Source organism: Buteo buteo, chromosome 6 (genome assembly GCF_964188355.1).
Source record: "Buteo buteo chromosome 6, bButBut1.hap1.1, whole genome shotgun sequence".
Classification (NCBI taxonomy): domain Eukaryota; kingdom Metazoa; phylum Chordata; class Aves; order Accipitriformes; family Accipitridae; genus Buteo; species Buteo buteo.
The window spans coordinates 39,208,549-39,223,849 of NC_134176.1; the positions used below are offsets into that span (position 1 = coordinate 39,208,549).

Sequence of the window (15,301 nt, forward strand, 5' to 3'; positions counted from 1 at the left end):
GACATTTAAATTTGTGATTATTTAAAATTCAGGGGGCATTAGCTAAACTGAAATGTACCATGAATAGTCCCAGCTGTTCCTCTGCAATGACTTCCCTAAGTCAAGTTGCAAAACACTGTCTGTCATAATTCACTTTTAAACCTTCCAGAAAAACCCCCCGTATCAGGGCCAGGGTGAACTTTAAAAAATTCGATCAAACTGCATTCAAGTTCATCTTGATTTAAAGGATGATAAAAATACAACATACGATTTTGCTGTCTATTATTCCAGCACAGCCGATAAGGAATTTTGCACTTCACAGGGAGCACACAGCCCAAAAGGCCCATTATATGAAAGGTGCAATCTCAGACTTTTGTACTGAAATATGTGTTTAACTTTAATCACATCTACAGCCCAGTCAGGATGTCTGCAAGGCAAAAAAGCACCTGCAGTGGGGTGGATAGCCAAATAATGGTAAGACATGACTCCAAAACTGCATGGACAATAGTCACTTCAAATATATATGAACATGAGTAGGAATGGAGTCTTTCCGTCTTTGATTGCCAATCTGTTCCTAGACAGGTAACTTAAAATGATGGAAACCCTAGACTTAGCACTTAAACAGGGGCGATGCCTTTTATTAGACTGGGGAAAATGTTGGGTTTCTTCTTATTTTATTATGACATATAAGCATGCTGTTTGAATATCTAATAAAAAAATGACATTATTTAAGATGAACTAAAGAAATAAATTTAGGTTGTAGTATTAGTGAAAGCAGGGAGGAAGGGGAACTAGTTTTTAGAGGCAACTTCATCAGTTTATGTAAAAGTTACAAGGTCATTACCTGGGATAGCAGAACATTGGATGCAGTAAGGGGTAGGTCTTTTCTTATGAGTTACCGAGTAGCAAAATCCTCTGTTAAATTGCAAGCATGCAACTTTCCAAATGCAGGTGTGCTCATCTGGTGGGGAGAACACTGGCATATGTAGCCACAGAGGTGTACAGTCACACACTCGTCAGCGAGCAGGACCAGTGTTCACCAATTAACGAAGGAGGAACTGACTGGTACAGCTGATAAAAGATCTTCTACAGTTTGGGTTTTTTTTTAATCTGGTTGATTGACATTTTGCAACTGTTCATTGAGAGGGATCTATTCTGATAGATCTTTACTCTTATTGAGAACACTTTTATGAAAAGTTTTGGGAACTGTTGAAATATTTTGCGCTGAGAGTCTTTTTAGTGAAAAACATGCTTTTAAGATCAGTGGTGGTTTTTCATTTCTAGAGTTAAACTACCTGAGGAAAAAGAATCAAGAATGGAAAAACATGAAAATCAAAATAAAACATTGCAGTTCACCCAAATATAAGTATTTCTAAAACCACTAGCTTGCAAAATATTATACCTGACTTTTCATTCTGACTTGAAATGAGTATTTCTTGAGCTCAAGTTTTTCCTAAGAAACAATTTTCCTTCCTACTCTATCCAGAGGGACCAGTCAGAAAGAACACTCTGTTTTCTATTACTATTTTTGTCCCTACTCTTTTTTCTTTCCACATTTCTTCTTTCCTCTTATTTCCTTTTTTCCCACTTTCATTTTCCTTCCTTTTCTTTCTTAAAAATGCCCTATCTGTTGCAGAACAGAAGAAACTTGAGCCTGGAACCAAGATTCTTTGCTCATGCTTTCCTCTTTTCCTCTGTTTATTCAGAAGGAGTATGAAAAGAGCTATATTAAGTTGAAATTTTATTCTGCTGTCCTCTGTTCAACAAAAGATAGTCCACTAAAGCCACTAAATCACAGATAACACTTCTCTGGGCAACATTATTAGGAACTGACAGCTGGTGATGGATGAAGATCTCATCTTTTAAAGAAAAATATACATTTAATTTCCTTTGTACATAAAATAGAGAGCACAGCATTGTGAATCTAAAGATAAAAAGAGACCCAGTGTATGCTGGGTGCCATACTTAAGGGGATATAATACTGGGTCTGTGTTTCTGAGCTTATATTTTCAAATTAATTTAGAAACCACTATTCTTCAGTTCTTAGTAGAAAATGAACTTTAAAAAAGAGGGTGACATTTTACAGCCAGTTCCATTAGAAAAGGGCAGTTCAGAGACTGAGCTGTTACTTTTTAGAAGGAACACCGGAAGACAGGACAGAAAGAAGAGGGAGAAGGGGTTATGTAGGGCAGAGAGATGGGTTTACCCCTGATCCTGCCTGGGATTAAGCCATACTCCTGCAAGCCACTGGGCCTCCTTGAGGCTGATACCATAATGGATTTGGTACTGAACACGCACAATGGAGTTGGTATTGAACACCAAGGATCTCATCTACCTTCAAACAGACATGCTAAATAAGCATGGTCATTTTTTTCCATCAACTGAAGCACATCAAGCCAGACTCCAAGTATGCTGGGTGAAAGTGCATAAATTTCTTCTACAGAGGCACTGGGAATACACAGTACTTCCTTATTCCTGGTTTTCGAGTTTTGTTTTGGGTTTGGTTTTTTTTCCCAAATGACCTCAGACTATACTACTTTTCTTTTCACATTTGCAATGTATAACCATATTTTACATGTCCTTTCTGCAGCACTACCAGCTGCTGCTTTGGTTGAATTTAATTTTAACACACCTCCCAAGCAGCACAAAGATGGTGAGGGTGAAAGTTTAATTGCCTGTCTGCATTAAGCAAGACAGTTAAACATGCAGTTAAAGCTCACGTTCAACAATAAAATATGGTCGGTCTGATTCCAGTGGTATGAAAGACTGCTTTGGGCTCCTGGGGTGAGGACAAGTTTAAGAAAAACATATGCATGGAGTTTTTGTTTCTAAGTCTAGAGACTATTTGTGTGTTGGCTGAGTCTGGCTGCAAGACCTTGTAGGAATAGAAGGTCTACCAGTGAGCAATTACCTTCTTTTGATTAAAACCTTCTAGTTAGCTAGTCTAAAATAGAGTGGAAATTTTTTTCAGAACTGTACTCCACTGAAGGATGAAAAGCGGTTTTCCACTAAAAACACTGACAAAAAGCAGCCTTTCTAACCATAAAAGTTTATGGAAAATTCTTTGACCATCTTCATGTAAAAATAGTTATTCTGCTTTCCCTAAGACTTCAGATCATTCCCTGATTTTCTGTTTCTTTATTCTTTTTTTTTTCCAGTGGATATAAGGTAGTTAGTAGCAAAGGATAATATTAGGCTTTCCCATTTCTTGCAGAAAGAAAAGCCTCTGGAAAATACAAGTTATAAAAATGAAACTTGCCCTGGACTTGTGCTGGAAATTCAAACATAGCAACTCAGAGCAAAGGCAAGATCATCAAGAAATACAAGGGTCTATGTAGTTATTTCAGAAGGTGAAACCTACTGTTTTAAGTTTCACCTATACACATGCACATACAGTTAAACAAAAAGTGTCCATGTAAAACATCCAGTGAACAGTGACCTTTAAATCACTCCAAGTTGCTGCTTCTCTGTGAAGAAATGGTTTTCTCTGCTTTTTAGAAATGGTGCCCAGCTGATGATGGGGTATGTTTAAGTAGCTTTTCAGAAGTTTCCGCATTCTATGTCCTGGTCAAAAACTCCTATCACTCACCTCTTATTATGCCATAACCTACCTTTTTTGGGTAGCTGGAGCTACTTTCAAGACCTTGGAGGATCACTATTGGCAAGACTGTTCTCTGCATCTTGATTCTAAATGTTTTTAACACCCAGCTGCTCATCCAGATGTATTTAGGAGCTTTGAAACTCAACTGTGATGCTATTGAGCAGGTTTTGAAACCTTTTTTGGATCACAGTATCTACAGCTTTTGCTAAACCTCTCCATCTGTGTTACAGCTGAACTAAGAACATTTTCTCTTTTGGGTCATCCATGAGTCTGCAAATTCGAAGTGCTACAGGAGAAACACTCAATAAGCAGGATCCACAGGGCTGATCTCATAGAAAGAGCTGGTTAGCATTTTGGGCTGCACATAGCTGCCGCTAGGAAACATCCAGCTGGATACCCACTGGTGCTACACTGAGCTCTCCCTATCCCTGGAGACAGGTGCCCCAGATCCCCTCCACTTCTGTGCCCAACTGCTGTTCTTGTTATGGAAGATCCCAGAGACCAACCTTGCCACAGTTTCTTTGAGCAATAAACCCTTTCTCCTTTCTTGTCCAAACAGGGATTTTGAAACTATTTTTTCAGTCCACATACACACAGACATTTAGCCAGACTTCCTTCTTTATTTCTAATTTCAGCAACACTGACTAGAAGATCTGTCTTCTTCAGTCCTCTCTTTTACCCCTTTAATACTCCATACCTCTCACTAAAGCCTTGTTTTCATTCCCCTCAGACAAGTATATGCCAGTTACCAATGAGGATGCAAAAACATCAATCAGTGTCTCAGACTGACAATTGCATTTAATTACCACTGACCCGCTCAGCTACAGATGTTCAGAATAACAGTTCAGGAATTCAACAAGGTTGTTCCCAGGTGCCTTAGACATAACCAGAAGTGCTGTAACATGGCTTTCAAAAGGATAGGTCAAATAAGCAGCCAAACTAAGCACGAGTCCTGAAGCAACTGAAGTTTGCCTCTCTTGCTAGTGTCGTGAACTATAATTCTCCACATTTCTGGAGTGCCTTCTACTTTAGGATGCGTGACAACTTAAGAGACTTTAATTGACTCTCAACACACCTTTCATAAGTATTATTTCCATTTCAATGGCCAAGAAAAGCACAGCATAAAACATGAAGCAATTGTCCAAGTGCATGGCAATAAAGAGAAATTGCTGAAATAGCTCTCCCCGATTTATGAAAAGTACAGTTTCTGTACCTGCCAAAACTTTTTCTTTTTTTCTTTTTTTTTTTTTTTAATTCATAGATGAGTGAACAGCATTAAAAAACAAGAGGTGGGTGGTTTTTTTAGTGGATTGTCAATAGATATGGGCTGTCTCTTAAAAGGGAAGTTGAAGAGAAGGGCAAGTTGGAAAGTTTTCCAACTGCATGTCAGTGTTTCTCAGAGATGCCAAGATAAATCCTTCACTTTCCAGAGATGCCACTTCAAAGGCAGTTATAAATATGCCCTCAGAAACTACAGGAAATTTAGTGCCTATAAAAAAAGGGAGCAGTGGGGGGACCCCACAACCAGCAAGCAACCACCTAAAACTGGGTCCTAAGTTACGACATAAAAAGTGTTCTCCATAGAAGTAATTATTTACAACCACATTCCAGACCTGCTGAAATAAGATGACCGTTCCAAAATAGTTTTGTGGGATATCAAATTACTAAACATACACAGGATATTTCAGTAAGTGTTTTGTTCATCAAGAAACCTGATAAGCCTAAGGGCTTCATGAAAGAGAAATATCTTTGCTTCTTCCCCTGGGGGAAGGGGTAGCTTTTCCTACACATGTTCCTAGAACGCCATGTGTTTATTTCAGGGGTAGTTTTGGTTCATGTTGTGAGCCAATGTTGCAAGACTGGGAGCTGATCATGCTTCTCCATATGCAAAGCAATGGCAACTTCCCCTCTCCTTCAATCAAGGCTCAGCAAAGGAAGATACGTGTCCTCTGGGAAGGACACAGTGAACTTGCAGTGTCCATAGAAGATGCATCTATCCCACAGAACGTAAAGAAACATTTCCAGTAGTCCAGCTAGTACCCTAACAGTAGCAATGATGCTGCAGGAGCCTTAACTCAGAGAATACTCTGTCAGTGTAGTCAATGCATTGATGTCCTTTGAGCAAGCAATCTTGCTGCTGTCAGTGGAACCAAACCAGAATTTGATTTTAAGAGCTGAAAAAATGCTTAGCAAGGTATGCAGTTTTAATTACTCCTCATCTGTCCTATTTTATATCTTACTTGCCTAAGAATATTGTTTTATGTCTTAGGTAAAACTAATGACAAAACAATTAAACCAGTTTCCTTCTTGTCTAGGTCTAGCACAGCTTAATGCCTCCATATTCTATTTTTTCAGTTGTTTCCCTACAGCATTTATGATTACCTCACTCTCGTATTGCTCCTCTTATTCCTCTCCTGGTTGGTTTAATTTGTTAGTACATTTATTTAGAACCAAAGATATATATGATATTGAACAGGGAAATACACAAACACATGGCTCCAACTTTGTTCCAGATAACCTGCAACAGTTTCTGATGGTCTTCACAACTCTATCAGAACAAAACATACACAAAACATGGCTAAGATATTTCATGTAATGCTTTACGAATTGATTTACAACTCTCTAAAAATCAGCGTTGATTCTTCTTCCTGAGAGAAAGACTGGACCTCATCACAGAAAGGCTGAAGAAAATTAAGTGATGAGGGAAGATTTACATGAGGACAAGGAGGCTACCCTAAATAAAGTGTTAGATTGCATTTGACACATGTTGCAGAGAGGAAGGAGACCACACCTCTTCCAAAACCAGTTCCAAAAGGATTTATATATAGGTGTCACTGAACGCTTTGAAACTAGAATCTACTGTTAATCTGTGCTCTACCACTCCATTCCTCTGAAGAGGAGTTTTACAAGTCTTTTGCTACACTTTATCAAAAGCTTCATTTCATTTGAAAAATTGACTAGATGCTTCTTCATTGAACTGTCTCAGCAGAAGGGTCCTGAACGTTAGCATGGCTTCCTCTAACAGCAAACATTCAGCAGACAAAGACAACTATAAAAAGACAAGCATTTCAGAAGAATTCATCAAAAGATAAAAAAACATCTGTGCACGTGCACAAATATACAGGTAATAACATATGCAAGATGAGCTTTACCATTATGTAGTGGTTCAAGATTCTGTTACAATACTTGCTCACAGAGAACCAGCACAGCTTTTAGTGAGGAAGAATTCTTCCAACTTAAACTGAGAAGTTCCAGTGCAAAGGTCCTGCCTGCATGAAGGTATCAATAAACAAAAATCTAACTACAGCTAAACAAATGTTATTTGACCAATTACCAGCTGACACTCTGTATATGCCTCTGGACAGCCAGCTTCCTGGAAATGAAACACAAGAATATTATTTAGCCAAAAATGGACTCACTGTTCCGAACAGTTCATATGCCTGTGGAGTCCTTTCCAAGCTTAAGAGCCTGAAGTCATGCAGGGGCTCCCTGAAGCAGCATTTATCTGGTCACGCACATCTAGATGACAGCACTGTTGTTCTCATTAGGATGACAACTTCTAGTACTGACAAGTGACTCCTGCAATGTTATTCCTTGCTGAAGCATCTCAGTTTTGAATGATAGGGATTGAAAAACAATAGGATATTCTCAGTAGAATAATCAGCTATTTTTTTAATTGAGAATTGATATATGCAGCCTATGGAACTCTGTGCAAATGGATGCAAACAAAGAGTTTCATATAATACAGTGCCTTTTGGATTGATCTCACAGTTACTTATACATACACCAGCATGAATTGTTCAGTGCAATCCCCCCCTCCCGTGTCTGTTCCTGATACTGGATTAAAAAATACGACAGTTCAGACTGAGACTTTTTTTTTTTTTTGCAGAGGCACCAAAGTAGGCTTGCTCAGTCACTCTGTCTTGAGACGGACAGCCTCCCGCCGTTGCTTCTGAACAGTCCTAGAATCTTCCCACAGACGGGGTCCTCTGATGTTCTCCCAGTTATCCAAGTCAGACTTTTCCAGCTTCTGCAGATAAACAGCAAAAATAACAGTGTCACCTTGACAGCCCCATGATTTAAGTACGTTATTATTCTAAATAGTTTTCTTTTTGCACAAGAAACTCAGTATCACTATTGGGTTGACGAACTTTCATCTACCCTGCAAGAGAAGTTCAACAACAAGGAAAAAAAAAAGTGGGAGTTATCCATATAGCTACATAAATGACTAGGGTGGGCATTACTTATCAACAGATAAATAGCATGTAGGACAGGAAGCACTATAGCATCTGAACACAACTGAAGATAGCTTGTATTCACTTTTTCTTTCTTCTCTCACCTAGTTTTCCAGATCTGTTCTCCAGCTGCAAGTCTGCCAAGTACTGACATACCAGGAGTGATAAGCATTGGTATAGCTCAAACAGAAGATTAGTAATTAGTGACCTGAAGTATCCTGTCAGCACAGATATAAAGCATACCAGACAAGATAAATTATCTAGCACAAAGAGAGACAGTAACAGTGCAATCCCCTTCAATCCATGATGTGGTTTTAACTTGAGAGAGGTATGCGATGCTTTCTGCTGCCTAGTTTCTCATGGCAGCCAACCATCACAGATTGGTCTCTCACTAAGTCATACATGAGATATGCTAACTGGCCGAACTGTGAGATACTTAAAAACTATCTAATTACCTCCTTGTCTATTCCTATCATCCCCACTCAGAAGTATCAATGACTGCAGTATTTATCTAGCCTTAGAGGCGCACAAAAATGAAGAACAGGTGCCCTCCTGATGTCACCTACCAAGTGCTGCAGTTGAAGATGACAAACATATACTGCACCTTCACAGTCCTACCGGCAGACACAGAAGTCCCTTCCCAGCAGACACAGACGTCAAGTCTCATATACCGGCCTGCAGTCTGGAACGGTACATCAGACATGACAGGGCTCTGCCAACAGGAGACTGAGGAGGGGGTCTTGCACCACTGCCAGAAACAGGGCTATTCTACATGCTACTGAAAAGGGCAATACTGTATACCATTCATGACACGTACTGCAGTGGGATTTAAACCTCTGATTTGTGATCAGGGTCTCATCTCAGCAAATGCTGTAAAAATACACCAGAAAATACTTAACCCTGCCTTGAGCCTGTGGTCTAATTTGCCTGCCTTCAATCATCCAAATAAATGGCAAATACTGAGGGACTTGAATAATAGTCGCAGAATAATTTAACAGCTAGAACAGAACAGACCGACTTCTATTAGTTCATGTTATGTAAAAGTTTTTTGCCATTTCTACAATTGAGGAAATTGCAATGAGGTTAGTCAGATATCAAAAGAAATTAGGCAACATTCAACAGAAGATATATGAGAATGCACGCACAAACACAGCAGACTTTCACAAGGTAGGAGCAACTGAATTTTTTATACAGTGGAGCTGGCATAGGTCTTTCTGAAGAGTTCTCTTTACTACTTTATACATCTTATGATTAGCTGGTACTTCATTTCAACCAGAAGGGATCCAAGCTGACATGGAAGGAGGGAGAAGGAGGGAAGGTACCCATCATCCCACACAGCAGTGACTATCCACTCTGATTGCAAATTCAGAATTTAACATCTAATTCTAATGGAAGCTTCAAGGAAACTACACTGAAAATAACCTTGTGCTTTAACAGAAGGGAAGCATGCTGATTTTATTAAACACAAAGGTACCGCACAGCTGTGAGGATCTAAATTATTCCCAAAGGTACTCAGCCCCCAAAGTCTGAACAAGAATCAACATTTAAAATATATACAACAAAACTTGTAGTATCTAAAGATAGGCTACAGAAAGAAGTCTATCAAGACAGACATGCATACCATTCATATTAATCTGCCCCTGAAACTTCAAAGGCTTTCCAGAGAGGAGGTTTGTCCAAAACAGGAAATATTTCAAAACTATACAATCTAAACAAACCCGTACAAGAAAGTATTTTGGCAGTTTCCAACTGAAAGCATAAAGCTACCTGGAAAACACACTGTGATATACTGATAGAATAAAACAACCAAGAGTTATGTACAGTGAATGGCATTGCTTCAAACTACAAATGAGATCTATTGACAGAGTTAGTTTTTGTCAATTAAAATATAAAGAATTAAAGATTCTAATGAATACATAGAGACACTTTTTTAAAATTTTCTATTCTCATTATATTTATAGAGATCATTAACATTTTGTGTCATGTCTGAAGACTGTGTTTGATACCTTGCTACAATTCAAGAAGAAAGCACGTCCCTTACTGGCACACAACAGTGTCTGCAAAAATTAGTAGTTTACAGGACAAGTGTCTGTTCAGTCATCAGAAGGCAGCATGATTAGACAAACCAATTTTCTAAACTGATGCTATCAAGTTTTGAAAGAATAAAGGACTCCTGTTGCATGTGGATAAGCATAAGAGTATCACAGGTAAAAGTGGACCCGAAAATCTGTTCTGCAGTGCTTTCCTACTGTATAGCTATTTTCACACGTATCTGCCTCTGCTGTTTTTGACTGGGATAGAGTTGATTTTGTTCATAGTAGCTAGTACAGAGCTATGTTTTGGATTTGTGCTGAAAACAGTGTTTATAACACAGGGATGTTTTCATTATTGCTAAGCAGTGCTTACACAGAGGCAAGGCCTTTTCTGCTTCTCAGCTCACCCCACCAGCGAGTGGGCTGGGGGTGCACAAGAAATTGGGAGGCGACACAGCTGACCAAAGGCATATTCCAGACCATATGACGTCATGCTCAGCATATAAAGCTGGGAGAAGGAGGAAGCAGGGGATGTTCAGAGTTACAGCTCCCAAGGAATGGTTCCCAAGGAAACGCTATGTGATGGAGCCCTGCTTTCCTGGAGATGGCTGAACACCTGCCTGCCGATGGGAAGTGGTGAAAGAATTCCTTGTTTTGTTTTGCTTGTGTGCACGGCTTTTGCTTTACCTGTTAAACTGTCTTTATCCCAACCCACCAGTTTTCTCACTTTTACCCTTCTGATTCTCTCCCCCATCCCACCGGAGTCAGGGAGTGAGCGAGCAGCTGTGTGGGACTTAGTTGCTGGCCAGGATTAAAACACGACACTACAACACATACAACTAAACAAAACCTAACCTTTTTGCTTGGTCACTGACATGAAAATTCTTACAACGGTATAACCTCAGAATAAATGGCTACATTAGATGTAGGCCAAAGACATGTATGTAGCTACTTTTAAAATTAACTTAGTGCTGAGAATAAGACCAAACTGACAGTCCTTCTATCGATTAGGTGCAGCACAAGCTGCAAAGTTACACAGCTCCTTCAGATTGCCTGAGCTGTACAGTGAGAATTCAGGCAAGCAGCTAGTTCTCCTCTCAGATGAACTCAACCTCTTTCATTCTAACTGGCTGGTTCTTTTAATTTCTTATTTTATTTCTTTTTTTCTTTTTAGCCACCTGGACTCTGCCCACCTAACTTCATGGAGACATCACATAAAGATGGTAAACTACTTGAGCTTTTACTAAATTGAAATCCATATGAACTGGCAGTCTAAAAACCAAAAAGCTTTTTCTCCCAATTCAAATGTACTAAATAGTATGTCATTGGAGACTACAATGAAATGTAATCAGATCAGACCAGCACCACTTTTCCTGCTTGTCTCAAACAGCCCAAAGGATATTGAAAATTAGCTGTTTAAAGTAAGATCAGCGTAGTCCATTAAATCTACTGATTCACTTCCTAAATCAGCTAAACTGCCTCTTAAAAGTACAGGACTGACAGAAGCTGTAAATTCAAGAAAAAAAATGCAGCTATGCAGACAGGCACAGCGAACAAAAAAAAAAGTTCAACTGTTTGCCACACACTTGACTTTTAGGACTTTTGTTAAACAGCTTGCCTGGTGCAAAGGTACCAATAAGGATGTAAAGAGACCTTCAATTCTTAATTGCTGGTTATGCCTGACTTGATATTATGTAAAAGCCATAATCCTCTGTCAGCTTTAAAATACAATAAATTTTAAAAAGAGTTTGAATTCTACTCTTGCAGTACAGTCTTCATGCCACAATAAACAAACTGAAATCTGCAGAAATTCATTTAGAGCTATTGGTGCTCTGGCTGAGTTAATTCAATGTGGTCACTTGCAAAAAATGTTTGGCTTTAGTCTCTGTTTCCCACATGTGAAAGGAGGGATAAGAAAATCCTGTTTACTTTACAGCTTGATGCAATAAATTCTGTGATGAGCACCACAGAAAGAAATTGCTCTAATTCAGAGAGACAATCATTTCCCATCATTATAGTAAGCAAACCCATTGTATTGGGTTTGTGTGGCAAGGTTTTGGTAGTGATGGGGCTACAGAGGTGGCTTCTGTGAGAAGCTGCTGGAAGCTTCCCCTCTGCCTGATGGACAACCCACATGTCCCAGTCAGAAAAATGAAATAGATTAGGAAAACAAATACATACTGGTTATGAATGAATCCTATTTAAACATAAGACTATGCAAACACTTGAGCTGGCACAGCTGAAGGAATCTCTGGGTGAAGAGAGAACAGAAACATCTTTTAGTGGCTATGTTGTAAAAGACGTGTATCAAGGAACTGCACCACCAATTTGTCTCTGCATCATTTTCCCAATTTGAAGAATGAGAACAGGACTTGCCTCCATCTCAGAGGTGTCACAGAGTTTAATTAATGTTCACAGAGTGCTCTCATAGTTTTGTGTGAAGATGCTACAGTGATACAAACTACTCAGTAAACAGAACAATTATAGCACTCAGTTAAAACGACATGATTATGCAGCCTTGAATTTTTAAAATAACAGAAAATAACATTAGGCAGATAGACTTCCATCTAGGAATTAGGGTTTGCCATGATTTCCTTCTAACTGACAACCTCCTAACTGACAATCCCTTCTTAAAATGAAGAATGTCTTAAAAACCACATTAAATCTCAGAGGATAACCCAGTGCCATTTATGCATTACACCTGCAGATCACCCAAGATGGACTTCTCGGTCTAAAGGATTCACAAGCTCTATGGGTAAAGTCAAGAGAACTCATGCATGGGTCATTTTCTTTCGGCTTATCTTCTTTTCTGGAGCAAAAATGAAACTCTGAACCATCCAACATAAAGAATAGCATGAGTGCAATAGTATACCTTCAAGATCAAACATCCAAAATTCAGCAAATTCCACTTTTAATTAAGCAGTGAAGTACATTTAGGACCATTTTAATTTCCCTTGTATATGGAAGTTTTATCAAGCTATGGTTAATGTGCCCCAGAAAGAGAAGTGCTGCTTATTAAGGTTTATCTCTGAATTTACAGCTTGGGAGACCTAGCCAAGTTAATAGGACCAAGGAATTTCCCAACTTTGAGTGCTTGATCTTGCCAATTTTGTATCATATCAAACTTCGTAAAGGTATGTCCTAGTTACTGCAGCACAACCCTCTAGAAGAGGAGCAGCCAGGGACAGCCTTTTGGGATGTCTGCAGGATCTTTTTCAGCTATATGAAGCTGAGCTTGGCTGAAGAGGTATGTGATCTTTTACAGTGCAGGAGAGCAGTAAAAGCAAAAAATGACAGTTCTGTGGCTAGTAGGAAGAGCATATGGATTTCCACAGCATGTCCCTGTCTGGAGCCCACAAAAGCCTCCTGACACCACAGAGAAGATTTATTTCAAACATCTTGCTAGAACTATGAATACTTGGTAGCGTGGAAAATTTTTTTACTTTGTATATATAAAATTTGGCACACTATGTCCTTCTAATAATGATAAAAAGATACTCTAATCAAAAAAGAAAGAGGTGTACAAGGATCAAAAAATACTAGATCCATGAGTCACACATGGTGTTTTTCCTTCTGAAGAGATCTGAAAAATAAGCTTTTACAGGTTTCTTATGTGAGAGGAAAAAGCTGTGATGAATATCACAGCGAAGGGCTGAGATTACCACAACAAGAAATGATCAGTTACCACTATGAAACTACTAACAGAAGTGAGTGGGCCTAAGAAAATAAACAACTAGAGAAGGTTTACAACAATAATGTCAAATTAAACTTAAATCCAGGACATTAAATAACTGCCTTAAAGTAACCATGGTCCTTCAAATCAGCAGTCAACCTTATTAAGTAGTTGACCCTTCTGAATTGGTGAGTTAAATCTTCTGCCTTTCACATACTGCTCCTCTATCCTCGCCTCAGTTAGTTCAGGTAACGTTCACACAGAGTTAGTGTAGTTTAGGACTTTTGTTTCTTATCTACACTTTCCTGCTGATTTTCCACTCATCCTTCTTCCAGAACTTCCTTGTCAACTTATATGCTGAAACAGAATGCTTTTCTCGGTGTAAAAACTATGGTTTTGGCTAAATGTTAACAGAGCAACTTCAATCCTTTCAGCCATAACTAGTTTTTCAGTGACATTAATGGCTACTGTTTGATGTATGCTGTTGGGCAAATTTCTCATAAGAAAAAAAAAACCCTCCTGTTTCTTCTCTGTGGCTAACATCCCCTGTCTATTTGATGAGGATAGTAATATGAGTGTTAGTCCCCTGCTATATCGCAAGTGACACTAAAGCTACTTCTCAGCAATATTGCTGCATGTACAGTACTCAAATAACTTGTGAATAAATCTACCTTTCATTCTATCAGAACCAACAGGTCTTCAAATCAGAAAGACTTCTATCTGAGAAGGATCAAGGCGTATATCTAAATTTTTACAAGAATGAAGAGGAAGTTTTAGAAGGTAAGGTCTGGCGTCTTTCTATGTTTGGAGGGTATTTTGGTTTTGAACTGCATCGTGCTTAAAGACTCCGTCTTTATTTTCATGTTAGAGCTCTAAGATGGCACAGGAGGACACTGGCTCTCCAATGACTTGCTGGGAAGATACCATGAACAAGATGGAGTACTATATATTGAATTGCCAATAGCATTTCCTCCAGCCTCTAAACTTCTCAGTGACGTCTCCAAGCTATAGCTGGGCAAAACTCAAGTCTTACCACATGTACGATGAAGTCAAGGGTTGAAATAGGGAACTTTTCCGCTCAATTTTTTGAAGTTTGATTATTTAGTTAAAAAGTGTGCAAACTCCATGGTCAGTCTCCACCATCATCTCACGTCTCATTTTTCCATTGGATCAGTAAGCCTCTTAGGACAGACAGTGACCCACTCTCTGACAGTAACTTGCTACTGCAGAGTACATTTGTTCAGTACAGTTTGAGCATTAAATAAGATGGGTAACAATAATTTGAGAAGCAAAGAACATGCAAGAATTGTATAACAATCTTTTAAAGCAGTTCAAATTTAGCCTGATGATGTCCATGTGGGCATCATCTGGAATTAGGCTGGCAGTCACAGAATATTCCAGGTACTGTTTATGAAATTGGTCAAAAAAAAGAAAAAAAGCTAAGCAAAACAAACAGGAGGATATTCTTGCAAAAAGCCACTTTGCCTGGTTGCTGAGACAAGAGCTACCTGTTTTGCTGTATCCTCTTCAGAGGCAGTCGATGAGAGGAATGTATACAGCCTCAGCTGTGTAGTTAAATTCCCATACTAAAGTTACTTCAGAGGTATTTCATACCAAAGATCTAGCAATTCCCCACTGGGGGCCTATTAGTATGACAGAAGTGCTTAACATTTCCACCTAGTCAGCTGCATAAGAAAATGTTCCCAATACTGCCTGGTAGAAACTACCAGCATCCCTTAGGACAATAAATGAAAGAATTCAGCCATGCTGTGTGGATGCC

General features: G+C 39.0%; 1 protein-coding gene across 1 annotated transcript in view; it reads right to left on the bottom strand.

Moving 5' to 3' along the window:
* Window positions 1–7,232: 7,232 nt before the first annotated feature.
* Window positions 7,233–15,301, bottom strand: part of COX16 (cytochrome c oxidase assembly factor COX16) — a 49,707-nt gene continuing 41,638 nt past the window's right edge. Inside the window, exon 4 of the mRNA XM_075030537.1 lies at window positions 7,233–7,610. Within this exon, the coding sequence (XP_074886638.1) occupies window positions 7,494–7,610 (117 nt within the window). The 3' untranslated portion in view covers window positions 7,233–7,493. The remainder of the gene's footprint in view (window positions 7,611–15,301) is intronic.